General features: G+C 46.3%; 1 protein-coding gene and 1 pseudogene across 5 annotated transcripts in view; one reads left to right on the top strand and one right to left on the bottom strand.

The window, feature by feature from the left end:
• The first annotated feature begins 210 nt into the window (after positions 1-210).
• The window catches only part of SLCO5A1 (solute carrier organic anion transporter family member 5A1), a 118,142-nt gene continuing 103,983 nt past the window's right edge, over positions 211-14,369 (top strand). For 2 of the 5 annotated variants that reach the window (XM_024572204.4, XM_024572205.4), the window contains exons 1-2: positions 211-387; positions 1,978-3,372. In XM_024572204.4, coding sequence (XP_024427972.2) covers positions 2,463-3,372 — 910 coding nt within the window. In that variant the 5' untranslated portion in view covers positions 211-387; positions 1,978-2,462. Of the gene's footprint in view, positions 388-545; positions 613-652; positions 713-1,361; positions 1,439-1,977; positions 3,373-14,369 lie in introns of those variants that run through there. The other 3 variants (XM_071222234.1, XM_071222235.1, XM_071222236.1) reach the window with 3 other exon arrangements.
• Positions 13,111-13,539, bottom strand: LOC112315483 (large ribosomal subunit protein eL22 pseudogene; annotated as a pseudogene).

The following is a 14,369-nucleotide window of genomic DNA, read 5'->3' on the forward strand; positions in this document are numbered from 1 at the left end:
AAATACTTTTCTTTAATTCAGAATGGACTCTCTGCCTCAGCAGCTGACTTTTGTGGATACCTGATCTCTAGAGGCTTCAGGACTCCTCTCTCCCCTGCAGCGCAGGTGAAGGGCAGCTGAGTGGCTCACTGCCTTCAGGCTGGGCTGGGCAGCCGCCCGCGCGCCTGCGCCCTCTGCTGCTCCGCTCCCGGCGCGTCTCTGTGCGCGCGTGTCTGTTTGGGTGACAGGCGAGGCGTGGGGGAAGAGTTCAGCCTGAGTCACAGTCTCATTCACTGATTTCTCGGCTGCTGGACCGATGCTACCTCCCCAGGTAGCTCCCAATTACTCCCTCACCGACCCCGCGGCTCCCGCAGTTGCACTCCGCCAGAGTGACCAACAGACTCACGAGTGAGTAGCTGCGGCTTGTGCGCCCCTGCAGCGCGGCGAGCCGTTCCCGGCGTCCAGTCTCCGGAGCGGGCTTCGTGTGTGTGTGTGTGTGTGTGTGTGTGTGTGTGTGTGAGTGTGAGTGCGCGCGCGCGCGCGCGCGCGCAAGGGGCGTCCCTGGGATTCCAAGTCGGCTCCGAAAGCTCCCTGTCCATCCTAGTCTGAGCTGAGTTGTGGGTGTCCGCCTGGGTAGGAGCCCGGACGCCCCCGGCGCGGGAGGGTGTTCGTGGGGATTCCCGGGCTCGGCGCGCGGCCACCGGTGGGGTTTCCCGGGAAGGCGCCTGGGCCGGTAGGCGGCGGGGAAGTCCAGGCTGTGAACGGCTGGCAGGCGGGGAATCTAGGAGCGGGTCTGGCCGACAGTGCGGAGGGAGACGCCGGTGCGGCCGCCCGGGTCCGCCCAGCCTCTCCGCCTCTCCCCCTTCCCCTTTCTCCTTTCTTTTCTCCGCAGCATCACAAAAGCGCGTTGCAGAATGAAAAACCCACTGCAGCGCAGTCCCGCTTTCCTTTCCCACCTGGTGCGCATTCCCCCAGACTGGAGGAATGGAGCGGGAGTCCCCGAGATTAGGGACGGGGGTTTATCCCGGGGACACACCTGTTTTCGGCTCTCGCTGAATTCAACCTGGTGTGGGATCGAGCGAGGGGTTCCGACAAATACACGCCGGCGTGTGTATGTGTGTGTGTGTGTGCTCTCTCTCCCTCGCGCGCGCGCACCTCGGGCCCACCCTCGCGGGGTGCGCTCTATGTAAATAGCCTGCCTCTCTGCCGACCCTGTCTTGCCAGGACTGCTCCGTGGGCTCCCGTGCCCGCATCTCTTTGTTTGCTTGTGGCTTCCCCACCCATCCGTAGGGCAAACTGATTTTCGGTTTCGCTTGACACTGGGCGCTGGGACTTGGTGTGGGCCTCAAACGCTCCTGGTATTTGTCATTGAATAGTTCTTTCGCGCAGGGTGTTATTTTTAGTGCTGGGAATAAAGAGGCAAGCACGTTGACCTTTTTGCGGCTGCCTTGAGCTTTGAGTACGTGTCTCTAATTAATGGAGCAGTCGGATTCACATCCAGTCCACACGTGCCTGCGCACAAGTGTGTACACACATTTCTACACACGTCGCTTTCCCCTTTTTGAAAATTACGACCGGGAATGCAGTGTGTTTATTTAAAAAAAAAACTTTCCTTTGTTCTTTCGGGCATTTTCCATTTTGAGTAATGGAGTAGGAGTACCAAAAGGTTGCAATTAGTTCACTAGAATAAAAGACACTGTCTCTGAGTCAGAGCTGCCAGGTTGATAATTATTAACATATAAAAGCAGACGCACTGTTTAAAGGCAAAAGGGGCGGGGCGGGAGCGGGTCCTCTGTAGACAATGAGGGAGGGTCTCTGCCGACCGCCTGCTGCTTATTGTTCCCCGCACTGGAGGCTGCAGCGTGCCGCCGCCTCCTCCTCCAGGGGTTCGCTCCGCGATGGGAACGTCCGAGTCGTTCAGTACTGGTGCCTGGGGCGCTGGGGCGCCAGCGCTAACCGCAGAAGCCCTTTGCTGACCACCCTTTCTTTGCTTCACAGGTTGGCATCTTTGTGCCCGAGGGTGTCGCGAGCGGAGGCGGCGAGGACAGCACGCCTCTGGCCCAGCCAGACCGGCGGGATGCAGCACGGGCATCAGAGCTAAGCGCCCCCACGCTGGGCACCGGGCGTTCTTGCTCCGGGCGGCCGGCCGAGCGGTGGCGGAGGGGATGCGCCCCGGACGCTCCAGGCTCCTTTCGCAAGCTACCGCCCCGAGGTGGACGCCGAGCAGAGCTCATCACAGGACAGCGAGGACCCCTGCCCCCCCGGGGCATTAGGTTGCAGAGCCTCGGGGCAGAGTCTGCGGTCAGGATGCCCTGGGTGCCTCCCTGCTTGTAAGGATGTCCTTCTGCGCGGCTCTGTATCCCCCAGCCCCGGTCCCTGGTGGGCACGACTGCGTGGGCCTGGCTTCGGCCCCTAGTGCGGGTGGATGAAAAGCTCCAGAGTCCTTTCATGCGATCAGCGATCGAATCTGAATTCTAAGAGCCATGGACGGAGGCACTGGGCTGCAGCCCCAGGCGGGAGAGCAGCTCGAAACCCGGGCCACAGAGGGAGCTGTCCAACCGAAGTGCGAACCAGAGACCTTTAGGTCCAAGAGTTTACCCGCCCTGAACAGCACCTCCTGTCGGCCAGATCTCAACCCCACTAGTATAGGCGCCAAGCCAGCCTGTTCAGATTCTTCGGGCCACCAGGAGTTGAAACAAGGCCGGAGCCGGTTGGCGCCCAGCCTCTCCGCCCCGTCCACTTCCGCAGAGATGGCGGGGCTCGCGGACTGCAACCACAGAGTGGACGTCTGCAAAGCCATGTCGGTGTCCTCCACGTTGGCCACGCTTCAGGGGAGAAGGTGCCTCTATGTGGTCCTCACCGATTCGCGTTGCTTCCTGGTTTGCATGTGCTTTCTGACCTTCATCCAGGCGTTAATGGTCTCGGGGTACCTGAGCAGTGTCATCACCACCATTGAAAGGCGCTACAGTCTGAAGAGTTCCGAGTCAGGGCTTCTAGTTAGCTGCTTTGACATCGGAAGCTTGGTGGTGGTGGTGTTTGTCAGCTACTTTGGTGGCCGGGGGCGACGGCCCCTGTGGCTGGCTGTGGGTGGACTTCTCATCGCCATCGGGGCTGCCCTCTTCGCCTTACCTCACTTCATCTCGCCTCCCTACCAGATCCAAGAGTTGAATGCCTCGGCCTCCAAAGACGGCCTGTGTCAGAATGGCAACTCCACAGGGACTTTGGAGCCTCCTGCCTGCCTGAAGGACTCTGGGGGAAATAATCACTGGGTCTATGTGGCTTTATTCGTTTGCGCACAAATTCTCATTGGAATGGGCTCCACACCTATTTATACCCTGGGACCAACCTACTTAGATGACAATGTCAAGAAAGAAAATGCTTCCTTGTACCTAGGTAAGAATTTCCTGTCCTCTCAAATGTGTGTGAAGTCAGAATGAAAAAGGAAACACTTTCTTTCACATTTTCCTGGAGATTTTATGTATATTTAGCTATTTACGATGAATTACATATGTGTTATAACCATCAAGTTTCAGTTTATTTATGTTTTGGTTTTAGGGTGGTGTGTTTAGGTTTGGGAGAGAATCGAAAAGTTGAGAGCTGTTTGAACTAGTTTTCAGACATGCTCTTTATACTTTTTGCCGAAGTCATAAAAATTTATAACTATGAGGTAGTTTCTCTCACCACCTATCTTTGGAAAAGCTCTAATCTATCAAGTTTACCTTCTAATAGCTGTCCTTCTTGAAAGGTTCTGGAAGGAATAGAAGTAGCTCGTGTGTAGAGTGAAGTTGCTGCTTCTCCTTCCTGTCCCCAGCCGCTCAGGTGGTGAAGTACCCAGACTAGAGAAAACATACTTCAGTGCCACCATGCCTACATTTCTTATGTGCCACCTGCTTACACTTAAACAAACTTGAGTGATATCATATGACTAGGTTATCTTTATGTAGAAGCAACACCACAAGTTGTAAAGTTTATCAAAAGCTATTTTTATTGATAGTTGTGGATCTTCAATTAAATGGACTTGAGAGCAGGATCCCTTATTATTTTCTGAAAAGCAAATAATGGACTGGGTGAGTTGACTTGCATGAACCAGCTGCTGTGGACAGGGGTGCTTGGGTGAAGTACAGGGTTCTCATGTGAGGCCAGGTAGCCCTTGCAGCTGATAGGAAGATGTAGCTCCTAGAAAGCTGTGTGGTTCTTAGCAGCTCCCTGTACTAGCTGCCCCTTCAAAACTGAGCTTATTCCCTTCTTTATTTTAAATTTTTTATTGATTGATTTGAGAGAGAGAGGTTAATTTGTTGTTCCACTTATTTATGCATTCATTGGTTGCTTCTTGTATGTGCCCTGACCGGAGATCACACCTGCAGCCTTGGTGTAATGGGGGTGATGATCTAACCAACTGAGCTACCCAGCCGGGGCCAAAACTGAACTTCTGAGAGATGGATTTGAACCCTTGGAAGGGATGAATAGCAGTTATGCTGGCTGTGATATTTTTTTTTCTATGTTTCTCTACTTGAGTCCAACAAAAAGAAGATGAAAGATTTTACTTTATACAAAAATGGTAAATAAGCAAATAGCAGGCACATTGAACAACTTATTAGCTATGTGCTGATAGGGTCCTTGGTGTGGGAATAATGAGGTTTCAAAGGACAGTGAAAATGATATCCAATTAAGAGGGCTATGCTTTTTCCGCAGTATAGCTGCTGTCCCCAGAATCTGTTATAGATGGTTCCTGAGCCATTTATAGTTCCCAGTAACTGGCCCAAGTGCATTAACACAAGAGTTTTCTAATTCATTTTTATTATTAAATGCAAGAGAATGACATTTCCATTCAGGGCAGAGAGGAATAGCTTGTTTGTTATTTTGCCTGCATGTTTTGTAACATTTATTAGGATGAATTTTTAAGCATAGAAGAAGTTGAATTAAGGACTTTCTTTTACATAACTCCAGGAGTTTTAACATCCTAAGAAAGTTGATAGTCATTTTCATAATATCCTCATGTGTCCACCCCATATTCAAATGTCCTCAGTTGTCCCCTTGAAGTCATATGGATATCATTTATACAGGGTCCAGCACAAATAATGTGCCTTTTTTTATTACAAAATCTTCTTTTACAAAATCATAAGCATGTAATTCTGTAACATAACAATATCACACTCAAGCACGCCATATGACATTTTAGGTGAAATGTTCAAATTAAAAGTATAAATTATTACACCTTTATTACTACCCTACCAACCACACTCAAGCATGTGTTACTTCTGCTGGAACACACACACACACACACACACACTTATATTTCAAACCAGGAGTTGATCAAGAGTCACACATACATTGCACTAGGCTCATTTGTATTTTACAATCTAGAACAGGGAGTGCGACTTTTTTCTTTTTTTATCACATAGGCTTTTGAAGGGAGAAGGCTAGTTAATTTGTGGAGTGCTCCACATTCTAGGTTTATCTGATTATTTCCTCATGGAGTCACTTACCTGGTTTGTCCATTCCATATATTCCTTGTAAGCTGGAAGTTCAGTGTAAACATTGGATTAGACACAGACAAAACATTTGTGGTCAGACTACTTCATGGCTGAGGCTGTGTGTTTTATATTACATACTCCTGGCCCTTTATTGATGCTGCAAAGTTGAATCACTTGGTTGAGTGGGTGATTGCCAGGTCTTTCCATAGGAAAGGTACTTTTCTCCCTCTGGTATAGTAAGTAATCTTCAGTGACGCCTTGACTCTGTGGACCTATGCCTATATTCTCTCTGGTCTTTGCTTCTGTTTACTTTGAAAACTTGGCTCTCCCTTCCACCCCACTTCTGGGTATCAGTGACATAAATTTCTTTCATCAAGAACACGAGCAGAGCCCTGCACAATAAACATCTACTAGTAAGAGCCACAAGATTTAACTTTTCTGGTAGTAGTTGCCCACCGAGAAGAAAAACAGCAAGTACATGTTGAGCCCTTATTCTGTGCCGGGCACTGTGCTCCTTTGGGAAAGACCAAAAATGAGACCTAGCTCCAGCCCCTGAGGAGCTTTCAGTGTAATGAAGAAGTCCTGACAATTGAAGGTAGGGGTGTGAACTCGTGCAAGGGGAGGAAAGTTATGTAAATAGTGATTGCTTGTCCTCTTCACCTTCTTCTTCCCCCCCCCCCTCTTCTTTTAGGTATTGACTAATCATTTTTTTGGAAAAATTTTTGATGAGTGCCTTAGGAAACTCATGAGAATTCTGCTTCATATTAAATGGATCTCAGTGAAAGCTCCAGTGGTTTGAGTTCCAGGAATCTTCCATGGAGTGTTTTTTTTTAATGTTCCCAATGGCCTTACGATGTGGGAGTTGATTTCCCTATTTTATGCATGAGGAAACCAGGGCTCAGAGAGTTTCAGTGATTGCTTCTGGGCTTCAAACCCATTCCTGTTTGACCCCAGAGCCCTTGGGCTTCTCTCCATGATGCATGTCCTTTGGCTAGAGGCTCTGACAGCCAACTGAAACCTAAGGTCGTGCCGTGTGCAACAGAGTTCTCCGAATGGTGCAGAGGATGCAGAGCCGGCCTGAAGTCATTCATCAGAACAAGATCATTCTCAAAACCTTTTCAAAAGTAGGTTTTGTAGGTTACTTCTGTACAGATTCTAATGAGAGGGGTCACTATATTCTTGGAACATAAGTTGTATTAACCTAGTATGATGTGGAATTTTTTCCTAATAAACAACTAGTTACATATCCTCGGTACTTTTCACAAAGCTATTCTTCTAGATTATCCTTTTCACTACCTACCCCTTTCTTAACCTTTTTGTCAATCTTTCTAACTTCTCATTACAACCACAGAAAGAAAAAAAAAAGCAGGTAGCAGGTTAGTAATTGCAGGCAGAAACAAAAATATCAATTTAAAACCATTGAAATGGAGTGTAAATGTATATCTTAATCTTTTGCAAGTGCGATATTAACATTGTGGCAGCTTTAACTGTAGAAGGATGTGGTTATAGGTGAGATACAGCAGCCTTTATGCCCACTAAATACCAGACTCCTTCAGCACTGAGAGGGGGTTAGTGCTGACCTGGAGCACAGAGAAAGCTTTGTAGGTATTCGAAGGTAAGGTTAACAATGACACCGTGATTTGTAATCATATCTCAGGGAAAGAGGAAATGTGATCATCTGGGGACAAGAAATTCATGAATCAAGAGGAAAGTGAGAAAGAGAGGCTAACCAGGTGGGAAAAGGGGAAAAAAAAGGATGCATTTCTAGAATAGAAAGCTCCAACTTTGATTGGGTGATATTAGGGATAAGTGGTGATTGGCATGGGCCAGCCACTGGCCAAGCAGTGTGGGGGTGCTCCTCCTTGGTGTGTCTGCCCTGACTTCACACCGCAGGGAAGACCTGGAATGGGCACAGTGCTGTACTTAGGAAGAGCACCAGAGGAGGCAGAGAGCTGTGTTGCAGTCTAGCTCTACCAATGAGTCGCCGTGAGAGTTCAGTCCAATCCCTTAACCTCACCCAACCTCTCTTCCTACGTGAGGGTGATTACATTTGTTTCTGTCCCTGTAATGTTTTGTGGGCTAAAGGGGATTATGTGTGTGCGTAAGCGTTCAAACTCATCCTAGAGAGCAGAGGAGGGAGCAAGAGAGATTTTACTCTGTCTGAGTCTGAAAACCCATAAACATATCTTTTTTGACTGGAAAAAAGGCAGGAAACGTTTGCAGGAAATCAGTCCTTAGAATCATTGCACAGGAAACTGGATCGGCGATGCAGCGGTGTTACATTCTGATTAATGGGACTTTCTGAGAAGCCAAGGTTTGTCACCAGCGCTTTCTGCATGTCAACCATTGATGACCGACTATCTTTCTTTAATGTATGAACATTTATGGGACATGTATTTGTGTCCCATGTAACATAACAAAAACTTTTGAACTTTCGGGGGCTCTGTGGTGCCCCCAGTTTTACCACTGTGCCCACGTACTCTCAAGGATGTCCCATGGACCAGAAAGGAGTTCCCTAGCCTTTTCTGGCTAACGTGATTTTGGGGAAGGCAAGCTTTAGATTTTCCAGTCTGTGTGGGGGAAGAAGGTGAAGGAAATAAGGGCAGTGCATGTACTGGGTAGCCAGCCTATAGTTGTATCTGCCACCCTGGTCGTGTTTTCTCTTTTGCCTCAATAGCCAGAAAATTCAGGCCTCCCCCCCGCCCCCCGCCCCATTCTAAGTGCTCATAGCATTAGTTCTCCTGATTATTTTGTGGGGATTTTGCAATGATCCAAGAAAGAGCACCCTTTCCCCTCCCTTGAGCTCTGAGTTAAGAAATGAGTCAGAGGAATTAAACTGTGATAGAAACGAGGCTGAAGAGTGTAGCTCATGTATTTGTGCAAATGGGCTTACTAATAATCCCAGCATTAAACAGACTTACCATCCAGCCGCAGGCAATGCTGTGCCTTCCCAGCGTGGCAGCCCTGGGTCTCCCATGTGGGCTGGGCTGTGATATGCAGGTAAGACATGTGCGAGGAAGGAACAGGGAAGGAGTTTTATTCCCATGTGCCTACTCCCCAGCAAGAGGCAGAAAGGAGGACTTGAGCTGAGCGCCCCAGTTTATTTTCCAATCCAGCAATTACATGAATTCTCTTCTCCTTTCCCGGCAGGGACAGCATGGGGGGTGGGGTGGGGAGTCAAGAAACAGCAGGAGTGGGCCCACGCATCGTCCCTTAGGACTTTTAACTGTTTTTTTTTTTAAAATATCTGCCTTAATTTTGCCCGACTTGTTTACAATGTGTTTATCTTTGCAAGCCACACAAAATCCTTTTGGGAAGCAAGTCCTGTTCAAATCATGAATAAATAAAATAATCTCCACTGAAAGCACACATGAGGGAGATTGACGATGGAGGGGTCTGAGGAGATGACCCCGGACTCATGGAGAAGTCACTAGAATGGATGCAGCACCGAGGGGCCTGTGGCAGCTTCATGTTAGAATGCAGTGAGTTTTCCAGATGCCTGGGACAGTTAATCTGTGTCAGAATGGGCATAGCAATTACTGAATATATAGCAGCTGCCTGAGGCTCACTTTCACCTGTAAAACAAACTAGTTGGTCCAAGTTGCTGAGAAACAAACAAACTTTAAATTCTAACTGAAAATTATAAGGGTTTACTTCTTCATGGTGGAAAAAACAGTGGGCTACCCATTGGTACGTTCATCCCCCTGCGAATGATAGCAAACAGCCCTGTTGGTAGTGTTTGTTTATGATATGTTTTCACCTTGCTGTGAGTTCTGTTACCTCTGTGGTTCCAAACAGTCCCTCTGAAAGCTTAGATGTGGGGGTGGATGGCTCCCCAGGATATCTTTTCAAAATGCAGATTCTGCTCCTGTCTTTCTGGGGTGGGGCCTGGAATTCTGCATTTCTAATATGCTCCTGGGTGAGGCCAGGGTGGTCCATGGCCATGTTTTGAGCAGCAAGAGTCCAAAGACCACAGATGTTTGACCCTTTGGACCAGTGGGACATATCTCCCTGGGCCGGGGTCAGAGCCACCATTGGCAACAGCAGCTGCTGATCCAAGTTTTACTTCAGCAGGTAGAACCCCACTGTCTCTGGTGGCATTTGCAGAGGCCCGATGTCCCCAGGGGGTGTTTCATGAGCTGCGGCTACTTTTTGAGTTTCACAGTTGTGTGACATCACGATCACTGCTGAGTTCGGTGAGTGCAGGTGGCCTTGGACTCATGGTGTTCATTTTGGCATTAACCAAAGGAAGCACCACTTTCTTTGCTCCTCTCACCACTTGAAGGCTCTGTGCTGAGGGTTTCTCCCGGGTGGTGGAACTCTACACGTCAGAGGCAAGCCTGTGAGCTCTGCAACCCCAGGTGAGCTCGCCTTATTAGGCCTCTTGGTGGAGGCAAAGCAGACAAACCCATGTATTTGGCTTTGCTTTTTTCTTTTTCAACAATCTAGAAGTTTCAGTGGTGAATTGGGAGTTTTGCGACAGACAGTATAAGATCTGAATGTATTGGAAGTGATTTTATAGGCTGGGGATCGGAAGTTTTTCCTTGGTGAAGGATGATTAGACCGAAAAGGGGCTCAGCTGGACTGGCTGGCCGAGTTCTCTCCAGCAGGAACGGTCTGGTCAGTACGCATCCTAGAGATGGTCTCATTCAGCCCCAGGTGAAAAACGATCCCTTGGCTTGTGACGAAACCCAGACTGCAAAAGATTAAAGGCTTCGTGCTGTGGATGACAGTATGGCAGCTCTTCAGTAAATTAAAAGTAGAATTACCATATGATCCAGCAATCCCACTTCTGGGCATCCAGAAGATTTGAAAGCACGGTCTCCAAGAGATATTTGCACACCCACATTTATAGCAGTATTATTTACAATAGCCAAGAAGTGGAAGCAACATTCATTGGTGGATGAATGGATAAAAAATGTGGTACATACATGTAATGGGGTATTATTCAGCCTTACAAAGGAAGGAAATTCTGACACCTTTATGTGCAACACGGATGAACCTTGAGGACATTGTGCTAAGTGAAAGAAGACAGCCACAAAAGGAAAAATACTATATACTTGCACTTATCTGAGGTACCTAGAATAGTCAAATTCGTAGACAGAGAAAGTAAAACAGTGGTCACCAGGGGTGGGGGGAGGAGGGTGGCAGGGAGTCAGTGCTTAATAGGTACAGAGTTTCAGTTTGTGTGATGAGCAGTTGTGGAGACCTCTTGCACACTAATGTGAATACACCTGATACTATCAAAGTGTGCACTCAAAAATGCTTATGGTGGTAAAAGAAAGATCAAAGGATTTACCAAAGTCATACAGCCAGCTTGGTTTCTGTCTGAACTAATTTATAGATTATAAACCAATCTGTATTAAAAAATTACGAAGACATAAATGAAATTGGAAAACTCCAAGTCCTTGGATGGGAGAGGCACTTCTCCCAGCCGGCACCGTGTTCTAGCATGCGTTGGTCGCTGTGCGTCTGTACATCAACTATGAGAATTTTTTTTAAGTGTGCAGAAATTGCAAGTTATTCCTTTTGGGCATAATTTTTAAAAAGAAGAAATAGGGATTTGGGAAAAGAAAAATGGAGGCAAAATGGATTTTAGAGTAAGCATTTTAGGGATGAAGCCCTCAGAGACAAATGAAAGTGAAGAAACATACCTGGCTGTTTGGATTGTTTGATGGTCTATTTTGGGGAAAGAGACTGGGATATTTGGAAATGGAGACCGTGGCTCCGCGCCACGGTGTTCTGCTGTGCTGCACTGTCCTGCGGAGCTGGTGTTCTCACCCAGCTTTTGCCCTCTCCTTGTTCTGGAGAAAAAAGAGGGATTCCACAGCTGCCTGTTTCGCCTCCCACTATAAGCCATTCTCAGTACTCAGGTGCAGTGTTTTCTGAATCTCAGTTCCCCGTGGGAAACTGCATAGGTTACAGGTCATTCTCAACTAGGGATGGTTCCTCCCACCCCCAGGGGACACACTTGGAAATGTCTGGAATCAGTTTTGATTGTCACAACTTGGAGGGGGCCTACTGGCATTTTGTGGTGTTTTGGCCAGTGTTGTTGCTAAATATCTTACAGTGCATAGAACAGACCCACAACAAGGAATTATCCTACAAAAAAATGGTGCGTAGAGTGATGCTCTAAACATTTTGCATCTTAAGCATTCAAGCTACCCTGTCATCTTGTGTTTCTTATATCTTGGAACTGGAAATAGAAAGCTCTAGGTCATATAATCAGAAAGCATTGGATATATGGGTGGAAAAGACCCAGGAAAAACATGTCTTTGTGGATAGGAAGGCCTTCTAGCAAGCCAAGGTTAGGAAATACAAGTTAATTGTGCATTACTCACTACTACATCATCACTCAATAGATTCTATAGTATCTGTAGTATATTTTTATTAGTAGGTTGTGAGAAGTAATAAAGTGTGCCACAGGAGATTATTTTAACTAAGTGTAAAAACATGAAGGGTTTTAATGGTGCTTATTGTGGCTTTAGTTCCCTTCAGCTTTAAAAAGTTTCTAACTCTAGAGATTTCTAGACCTTATTGGAGTTGGGAATAACCCTTGAAGAGGGAATGACGTGTGCTCATGTGTGTGTGAGTGGAATGCCGTTTACCCATGCAACTGAGCTCTGTTTCAGTGGTGGTGGCTTTAATAGAAGAAAACATTGAGCCCTGGCTGGGGTAGCTCAGTGGATTGAGCACGGGCTTGTGAACAAAGTGGCCCCTGGTTCGATTCCCAGTCAGGGCACATGCCTGGGTTGCAGGCCAGGTCCCCAGTAAGGGAGCCCCTGAGAGGCGTCCACTCATTGATGTTTGTCTCCCTCTCTTTGTCCTTCCCTTCCCCTCTCTCTGGAAATAAATAAATAAAATCTTAAAAAAAAGAAAAAGAAAACATTGAGATGAGGAATTCTGGGAAACTATAAAGCAGTTAATCAGCATTCTAAAGCAGAGCTCACCAACTTAATAATTAGACCTCAAGAGGAGATGTAAGATAAATTTAATTAGGGGTTATAAGACCTAGAATATCTCTTAAAATAAATAAGAACTTAATTAACTAAAAAACACAAAACCCGATATGATTTTATGTCTGGGGTATAACAAGGGCTATTTTTAACAGCACACATTGTTGAGTGTTCGATATATGGCAGGCATCGTGCTAAATGCTTCATCATCTGCATTGATGCTCAGAACAACTCCATGTGGCAGCTACTTTTTTTCTTTTTTACTGTAGTAAAAACACGTAACCCTAAATTTATCATCAACCATGTGAAACGTGAGGTCAGTAGTGTTACACATATTCACATTGTTGTACAGCAGGTCCCTAGTTCTTTTCATCTCACAGCACTGACACTCACACCCATCAAACGGCAATCCCCCTCCCCCACCTCGGGGCAGCCGCCTTTCTGCTTTCTGTTTGTGCGGTTTTGACTACAGTAGATGCTTCATACGAGTGGAATGACACCGTATTTGTCCTTTTGTGACTGGCTTCTTTTGCTCAGCATGATGTCCTCGAGCTTCATTCATGTTGTAGCCTATGACACGATTTCCTTGTTAGGGCTGCATGATGTTCCATTTTATGTGTAGACCACATTTTCTTTATTCATTCATCTGTTGGTGGACACTTGTGTTGCTTCCACTTCTTTTTTTTTTTTTGGTGCCTATGTTTTATTCAAGAACTTGTACAAAATGTATCAGGTAAGTGTGTTTTAATCCTCATCTTCCTCCTCTTCTTCATCCTGATTTATCTGGAAGTAATGTAATTCATACCTCTCTTTGCTATTAGCAACTACACGCAACCATTCACGTAGATTATTCTTCTTCAAATATTTTTTGGTGAGATATTTCAAATGCCTTTTGGAGAATGGCGCCTCAGAAGTTACAGTGATCCTACTCTTGCTCCTTTCGATGGTTACAACCCCTCCTCCAAGGTTCCCAGCTTTTCCGTTCACTTTGATTCTCTCCTGAAGGAACTGCTCAAAATTGGCAACATCCATGATTCCATCTTCTACTGGGTGGGTGCAGTCGAGGGTGAACTTCAGAACCTGCTTCTTTTTTTGCCCCCCTTCGCCACAAGCTTTTTCATAGGAGCCATGGCGGCGGCGGAGCTCCACTTCTTGACTATTGTGAATAATGCTGCTATGAGCATAGGCGTGCAACTATTTCTCTGAGACCCTGCTCTCAGTCCTTTTGTGTATATAACCAAAAGTGAGATTATTGGATTATACGGTAACTCCATCTTTTATTTTTTGAGGAACGTGGATATTGTTTTTCATAATGGCTGTATCATTTTACATTCACACCAACAGTGCTTAAGGGTTTCAGCTTCTCTGCTCTCTCACCACTTGTTATTTTCTGTTCTTTTGAGAGCGGCCACCCTGAACGGGTGTGAGGTGGTATCTTGTTGTAGTTTGACTTGCATTTCCCTAATGATTCATAATGTTGAACATCTTTTCATGTATTTATTGGCCATTCGTTTAGCTTCTTTCGAGAAATGCCTAATTAAGTCTTTCCCATTTTTATTTAAAAATTTATTTTTTAATGATAGTTGACATATTAAACATTTATCAGATACATGATTTGCAATTATTTTTTCCAATTTTGTAGGTTGCCTTTTCCCTCTCTCGATTGTTTCCTTTGATGTGCAGGAGTTTTTATGTTTGGTGGAGTCTCATTGTCAGTTTTTGATTTTGTTGCCTATGCCTTTGAGTTATATCCAAGATACCCTTGCCAAATCCAATGCTAGAAGCTTTCCCCCTATTTTTTAAAGGGATTTAATAGTTTTAGGTCTTGCCTTTAGGTCTTTAGTTCGATTTGGGTTGATTTTTGTGTATGGTGTAAGGTAAGGGTCCAACTTTATTCTTTTGCATGCGGACATTCAGCTTTCCAACGTCATTTATGGAGAGGCTCTCCGTTGCCATTGTG

Source organism: Desmodus rotundus, chromosome 8 (genome assembly GCF_022682495.2).
Source record: "Desmodus rotundus isolate HL8 chromosome 8, HLdesRot8A.1, whole genome shotgun sequence".
Lineage (NCBI taxonomy): Eukaryota > Metazoa > Chordata > Mammalia > Chiroptera > Phyllostomidae > Desmodus > Desmodus rotundus.